Here is a 7,553-nt window from a genome sequence, read left to right on the forward strand (position 1 = left end):
AGGATGGTCTTAGGCGACCCCCCTGTGAGAGGGTCTTGACCCCCAAAGGGGTCGCGACCCACAGGTTGAGAACCGCTGGCCTAGAGTCACTCACTGTGTGCCTCAGTTTCCTATTCTGCAAAACAGCGATCATATTCCCCACGCTGATCAGGGTTCACATGAGGATGAGATGAACTGAGGAATGGAAATCATAAACAACCAAAACCCTCCTGTCTTTCCAGGCAATCAGCGAGATAGTAGGTTGATTGCAAGTAAACACAGGTTATTTCCACAGGTGAGCACATTCACCTATTCCTCAATACCACACACCTTTTAATAGATTTGACTTCCTGCCCGGAGGAACTAACTCACTAGGAATTTTGTAAAAGGCGAGAGAGTGTGGCTATAAAAAAAGATGCATCAGAAAGCCTGTGACAGAGCAGATCTCTACCTGGATGTGGTGGTAGTGACAAGAATTGGCCTGTGGGATAAGATTGCATATGGGATTACACACACACACACACACACAAAGGAAGGTGTATGAAACTGGTGGAATGTGAATCAACACTGTAGAATGTAGCCTTGTCAGTTTCCTGGTTCTGATATTGAACTACAGCCATGTACGCTGCCACTGCTGGAGGAAGTGGGACATACCCAGACAATGGACTATTGTTCAACCTAAAAAAGGAAGGAAATTCTGACACGTGCTACAACATGGATGAACCTGGAAGACATGCTCAACGAAATCAGCCAGTCACAAAAGGATAAACACGGTATGGTTCCACGCATACGCGGTACTTCTAGTAGTAAAAATCAGAGGAACAGGAAGTCAAGTAGGAGGAGGAGAAATGGGAGCTAGTGTTTAATGGGGACAGTTTCTTTCAGTTTTGCAGATGAAAAGTTACAGAGATGGATGGTGGTGACAGCTGCACAACAATGTGAATGTACTTAATGCCACTGAACTATACAGCCTAAATGGTTAAGTCCTGCTGTGGTAGCTCAGTGGATTGAGCGTCATCCCACGGACCAAGAGGTCCTGGGTTCGATTCCCGGTCAGGGCACATGCCCGGGTTGTGGGCTCGATCCCCAGTACATCATTGATGTTTCTATCTCTCCCTCTCCCTTCCTCTCTGAAATCAATAAAAATATATTATTTAAAATGGTTAAGATTGGGCATGCTCTCCCTCCCAGGAGCACGCCCAAGCCTCCTCGGCCCTTCTTTCCCCAATCCTAAACTCGAAGGACCCCACAAAGCTTGCACCCAGGGCAGCATGAGCAGTGACAGCTCATCCAGGACTAACCCCCCTGAACCTGTTCCCAAGACTCCCTTTTCTCCGACTTTTTTTTTCTAAGTTTTCACCTAAATTTATTATTTAGCTACACTTACTCCCTCCATGTAAGATGCAATTTTGTTGGCAAAAGTTTTCTTCTTTTATCCTGTGCAAGTGTATTTATTGTCTCCTTTAAATATATCTCTGACTTCTTAATCAGCCAAAGCAGCCCGACCTAGGCTCATTTCCCAACCTGGTCCCTCTCCTGTTATCCCTAGGCCCTTCCCCAGCTTTAATAAATGTCCTGTAGCCCTAGCCTGTTTGGCTCAGTGGATAGAGTGTCTGCCTGTGGACTGAAGGGTCCCAGGTTTGATTCTGGTCAAGGGCATGTACCTCAGTTGCAGGCTCAATCCCTGGCCCTGGTTGGGGTGCATGTGGGAGGCAACCAATGGATGCATCTCTCTCACATCTATGTTTCTCTCTCTGTCTCTTCCCCTCCCTTCCACTCTCTCTAAAAATCAATTGGAAAAGATCCTCGGGTGAGGATTAACAACAAAAAATGACCTCTAAAATAAATTAAAAAAAGAGGTTAAGATGATAAATGCTATGTTATATGTATTTTACTACAATAAAAAAAATTGAGGAAAAATGGGGTGTGTTTATTTTGATTCCCACGCAAAGGATAAACCAATCGCTTCTCAGGCCATCTTGTAGACAGGTGGCTTTTCTTTCCCGCAATTAGCATACTTATTATTAACTATGTTTGCTAATTACAGACCAGGAACAGGCTGATTACAGCCCAGGAGCTGTGGTGCTAGTTATCCTGCCAGCAAGGCTCCCCCGCCCTGAGGGTTTCCCTGGCCCAGGATGGCTCTGACACCCAACTCTCTCCCCCATCAGACCCTCCCCTACCAGCTGGGTGGACTCCCCCAAGCTTTCTTTTTTTTAAAATATGTTTTTATTGATTTCAGAGTAATAATTGTTCTTATTACTTCCTGAGAGAAACATCAACACTGCCTCCTGCACAGATCGAGCTGGCAACCCAGGCACGTGCTCTGACCGGAATCGAACCACAACCTCCTGGTTCATGGGAGGACACTCAACCACTGAGCCACACTGGCAGAGCCTTTCTGCTTTCTTGTACCTGCCAAGGAAATCCCCCAATCCTGAGAGGGTGGCCCCAGAACACCAGCTCCATGAGGGGAGGGATTTTTGTCTGCTTTCTCACTGCTGTAAGGACAGCACCTAGTACAATGTAGTCACTCAATAAACTAGAATGGATGAATGAATGAATGAAGGAGAGCAGAGATAAGATGTGGACAGAGGGTGCCTTCTTCCCCTGTGTTCCCTCACCTGTAACATGGTGATAAGCCTGCCTGTTACATGTGGGTAAAACGTTTAGCACACGTGAGCCCTCAGTAAGTGGTGCAGGTGCTGTCATCAGTATCCTTGTTATGACTACTTCCTGCTGCTCCTGATCAGTCCATCCAGGCTGCTCTCCCACCCATGAGTATGGGGGACCACCCACCAACCTCCAGCTGGCTGACAGGGAAACGGGAGCCAGGAGGGACTGAGCGGCACGGGGGTTGGCAGCTGGGCCGAGCCGCCCTTACCGGTCAGGGTGTACTCTGTCTGCCGGATGCCCTCCACAACCATCCAGGGCTGGTCCTCCTTGAGGCGGGGCGGGCCCTCGAAGTTCGTCCGCCGGTACTCCAGCACGTAGTGGTCAATCTTGCTGTCCTCCTCCGGCACGCGCCACACCAGCGTCACACAGTTGTCCGCCACCAGAGACTCGGCCAGGTCGATCACAGGGGCACTGGGGACTGGCCAGGAGAGGGGCAGGGGTCAGGGCCCTGCACCAGCAGGGCAGGCCTTGCTGAGCCCGTCCACAGGATAGGCCTCCTTGGAGATGAGGCCTCCTCTGGATCCCACGCATGGGGGACCCCTCAGAGTTCGGGGCCTGGGAGTGCAGCCTCATCAGGTTCCATTAAAGCGTGGGGGGGGGGCGGGGCAGAGCTTTTTCAGGGTTCAACCAACAAATGGCTGTGCCTTTTCAGGATTCCACCACTTACAGGTAGAACATTTCCAGAATTCTCTACCAACTAGGGGCGTGGCCTCCATGGACCCCCACCACTGCTGGGCGGGGCCTTTGGGGCTCTGCCACCAGGGGCGGGGCTTCCTCAGGATTACACCAGGTGTGTGGCCTCCTGGTGGCACCAGGGGGGCTTCTTTATGGCTCCACCGAAGGGCATTTTTGGGGTCCCCACACCTGGCTGTCAGCCTTACTCCAAGCCTTCTCTCAGGGCCTCCCAGACGCCCCAGCCACTTCTCTGAAACCCTGGGGCGGTCCCCTCTCACCCGGCAGGAACTTGAGTGCCTGTAGCATCCTCCTCTCCTGGGCAAAGTCCACCATGAGGTGACTCATGTTGTCGCTGACCTTGGCTTTCAGTGACAGCCGGAAGGCAGGGGCCATGGTCACACTGCAGGGAAGGAAGTGGAGGCAGCCTGCTGGCAGGCGTCTCCGGGGGCCCCCCTGGCCTGATCCTCCGAGGTATGGGGGTGACTCCCTTCCCCTGGTTTTGGTCCAGTGCTCTGGGCCAAGGGACCCTCACCTGGGTGTCCCCACCGTCATACCAGGGGCGGGGCACTGGGGTGGGGGCCAGATCCAGTATCTTACCCATCTTTGAGTTGCTTGGCAGCCTAGAAAGAGGGACAGAATAAAATTCAGAGTTGTCGCGACTGCATTAGAAAACCACTGTACAGACAGGAAGACTGAGGTCCAGCGTGGCAGCCATGCTAAAGTCCCCAGCGCTGGGGCAGAAACCCTTGGCTGCGCCCTGAAAGGGCAGAAGGGCAAAGACACCACCCCTCCCCCACCTCCTGCCCAGTGCCCAGAACATACAATTGGCAGAGTTAGCAAATAAAAAATACAGGACAGCCAGTTAATTTGCATTTTAGATCAACAATGCTTTTTTAGTATAGGTATGTCCTATTCAATATTTACAACATACATATACAGTTAAGTCCTCACTTAATGTCGTCAATAGGTTTATATATATATATTGCTTTCAGAGAGGAAGGGAGAGGAAGAGAGAGGTACAAACATCAATGATGAGAGGGAATCATTGATTGACTGCCTCCTGCACATTGGACCGAGCCTGCAACCCAGGCATGTGCCCTTGACCGGAATCGAACCTGGGACCCTTCCATCCGCAGGCCGATGCTCTATCCACTGAGCCAAACCGGCTAGGGTGTCAATAGGTTCTTAGAAACTGCAACTTTAAGCGAAATGATGAGTAATAAAATCAACCTTATCGTAGGCTAACTGATATAAACAAGAGGTAGGTTCCTATAGCCTATTTCTGGTCACAAGAACATCACCAAACTTCTAAATAAAGACCCCAAACACTTCTAATATTAAACATGGAAATAACTGTGAGCTGTACACCCATTTAAGAAGGATTAATAAAAACAAGAAAGAGAATGATTTTCCAACCTCCTGATTCCAGTTCAGGGTTGCAGGTGGCCGGATCCTCTCCCAGCAACTCAGGGCACCAGTAGGAACCCACCCTGGGCAAGGCACCTTCCCATCACAGGCGCACTTACACCCACCCCACACTCGATTCGGACTGGGACAGCGTAGACACGCCAATTCACCCCACGTGCCCAGCTTTGGGATGTGGGAGGGGACTGGAGTCCCTGGAGAAAACCCACGCGGATATGGAAAGAATGTGCACACTCCACACAGAGAGTGGCCTCAACCAGAATTTTTTCCCCCATATCAGTGTTATAACAAAACAACTTTGAATAAAATAATGTTATCCAAGGACCTGCCGTACTAAATAGTGCATGGGATATAGTATACTAAAAAATTACTCATTGTTAAATTTAAATTTCAAATACATAATTATTTTAATATAAATATGTCCTATGCAACATTTGAGAAATACTTATAGAAACATTTGCATGGGATATACTTATACTAAAAAAATTATTCTGTGTTAAGTATGAACTTCAGGTTAACAACAAATAATTATTATTTACTTATTTTTAAAACTTTTATTTCTTGATTTTCAGAGAGAGATATTTGTTGTTCGACCAATCCACGCATTCACTGGTTAATTCTTGCACGTGCCCTGAGCAGGGATCTGCAACTGTGGGTCATTGGAATGATGCTTCAACCACGCCACCTGGCCAGGGCCAAATTTTATTTTTTTGGATAAGTATATCCCAAAGATCACATGGAACATACTTATCCTAAATATTGCATGGGCCATACTTTACTAAAAAGTTACTCGTGGTGGCCATGAACTGCAAATTTAACCGGATGTCCTGCATTTTGTCTGGCAGCCCTACCAGCGTGGCTTCTGAGGCCCCACCTGAGGAAAGTCCTCGCTGTCTGTGGCCTGCAGGGTCTGGTTGGCCGTCTCCAGAAGCTCCTCGGAGCTCTCCAGGGCCCGAGTGCAGGCAGCCAGCTGGTTCTGCGGGTGGCAGGGCACTGAGGGAGGAAACCTCTCACCCCGATGCATCAGACCCTCCCTGGCCTCCCCATGCCTTTGGGATTCAGGGCACCACACCCTTTTCCAACTCCAAGTGGGAGCGGGAGCTGGAGAAAGGTTGGGTGTTGCTCCTCGAAGAACATCAGCATCACCTGGGGATCCTTCCTCAAACACGCACGCGCCCAGGCCACACCTGAGCCCAGGGCTCAACGTCCCCGGGGGTGGGAATCTGAGGTGTTAGGAAGTTGCCCAGGAGGTTTCAATACAGCCCCACCAACCCCACAGGAGCCATGGGGGGTGTTTGGCCATCAGATCTGGGGGACCAGTGGGAAGGGCTGAGAAACGAGTCACTGAGTGAGAACAGGAGGGAGGAACAGCCAGCTGTGGGGGTGTGGCTGTGGCAATGGCGACAAGCGGGCGGAATGGATGGGGGATTAAGAGGGAGAACAGGTGGGTGGGGGGTTGATAGGTCATGGCCAAGGAGGGGACAGGCAAGAGACCAGGGAAAGAGGCGGCGAGGCCAGCATCATCAGGGTGTCTGGCTCTGGACACTGGGAACACGGGAGCATCGCCAAGAAGGGACACAGGAAAAGGGGCAGGTTTGGAAACAGACACGAGGCCAGCTGAGATCTGAGGGGTGCAGTGGAGATGGCACCTGGGGTCTTGGAGAGTCCCCCGAGACACACACCTGCAGCTCGTAGGTTCGGCTGGCACGGTCCTGCTTTATCTTCATGAGCATCCCCTCCTTCAGCTCCTCCAGGAGGGAGAAAAGGGACTGGAACTCCGCCTCCAGGTCCTCCTGCACCTTGGCCGAGTTCGCCTTGGAGAGACGTGGCAGGTCTCAACAGCCAGGACTGGCCAAAGCCCATGCTCAGGTGGGGAAACTGAGGCCTGGACATGGCAGCCGGGCCCAGAGTTCCACGGTTATCAGCAGCAACAGGCTCGCTCACGGGGCTGCCCCCGCCCTCCCGTCCATCACCTGCCCTCACCTCCATGTTCAGCAGCATCTGCTTGAGGGAGTAGATAAAACTCTGAATCTCTTCATTCTTCACAGCCAGCGTGGTGATGATCTTCCGCAGAGCCTCCTGCCCCCACGGGAAGCGCGCACACAAGGCCAGTAAGCCCCTCAGCCAGGCCCAGCTCCCTCACTTGGAGCTCATCGCTCCAACCTCCAGAGACCCAGGGAGATGTGGGGCCACTGTGCCAATGCGCTTGGGCACTCAGCAGGAGGCAGGCCCTGGGGGAAGCTCCGGTCCTACCTGCCCTCACCCAGCAGGTGGGCACCATGAAGATACCCATTTTACAGGCGAGGAGACTGAGGCACAGAGTGAGCCTCTCAGTAAGGAACAAACCCTGGGCGGGAGCACAAAGCCTGCAAACCTCCATCCTGAGGGCGGGGCATGATCAGGTGAGGGGCTCGCTCGGGAAAAGAAAACCCCAAAGGAAAATGATGCCTGCAGCAGATGGGCTGACCTGGGGAAGGGGAGGCCCTCGGAAAAGGGCTTGGCAAGGAGAACGGAGGAAGCTGAGGAGAGCGGATGCCAGGGAGCCCAGGTAAGTGGGGAAGGGGGATGGTCTGGAGGAGGGGATGCCGGGAGGGGATGCCGGGAGGGAATGCCGGGAGGGACGGCGGCGTGGGAGGGTCTTGCTGGGGCCTGTAGCTCTGACCCAGGCTCGGATGGGTCTGTTTTCTGGGGGCGCAGGGGCGGTGGAATCACCTGTGCTGAGCTGGTGGGGCGGGGGCCGGGACACCTGGTCCGCAGTCCGGATGGAAGGCGTGGGGGATGGGGTCCAGGTTGCGCCT

General features: G+C 52.3%; 2 protein-coding genes across 2 annotated transcripts in view; one reads left to right on the forward strand and one right to left on the reverse strand.

The window, feature by feature from the left end:
• Positions 1–7,048, reverse strand: part of FSD1 (fibronectin type III and SPRY domain containing 1) — a 12,119-nt gene extending 5,071 nt beyond the window's left edge. Inside the window, exons 1-7 of the mRNA XM_005858845.2 lie at positions 7,009–7,048; positions 6,739–6,893; positions 6,438–6,569; positions 5,630–5,731; positions 3,928–3,950; positions 3,609–3,730; positions 2,864–3,073 (exon numbers count right to left, since the gene is read on the reverse strand). Of these exons, the coding sequence (XP_005858907.1) occupies positions 2,864–3,073; positions 3,609–3,730; positions 3,928–3,950; positions 5,630–5,731; positions 6,438–6,569; positions 6,739–6,893; positions 7,009–7,048 (784 nt within the window). The remainder of the gene's footprint in view (positions 1–2,863; positions 3,074–3,608; positions 3,731–3,927; positions 3,951–5,629; positions 5,732–6,437; positions 6,570–6,738; positions 6,894–7,008) is intronic.
• A 239-nt stretch (positions 7,049–7,287) lies between these two features.
• Positions 7,288–7,553, forward strand: part of TMIGD2 (transmembrane and immunoglobulin domain containing 2) — a 7,952-nt gene continuing 7,686 nt past the window's right edge. Inside the window, 1 exon segment of the mRNA XM_005858846.2 lies at positions 7,288–7,303. Within this exon segment, the coding sequence (XP_005858908.2) occupies positions 7,288–7,303 (16 nt within the window).

Source organism: Myotis brandtii, unplaced genomic scaffold (genome assembly GCF_000412655.1).
Source record: "Myotis brandtii unplaced genomic scaffold, ASM41265v1 scaffold122, whole genome shotgun sequence".
Taxonomy (NCBI): Eukaryota; Metazoa; Chordata; class Mammalia; order Chiroptera; family Vespertilionidae; genus Myotis; species Myotis brandtii.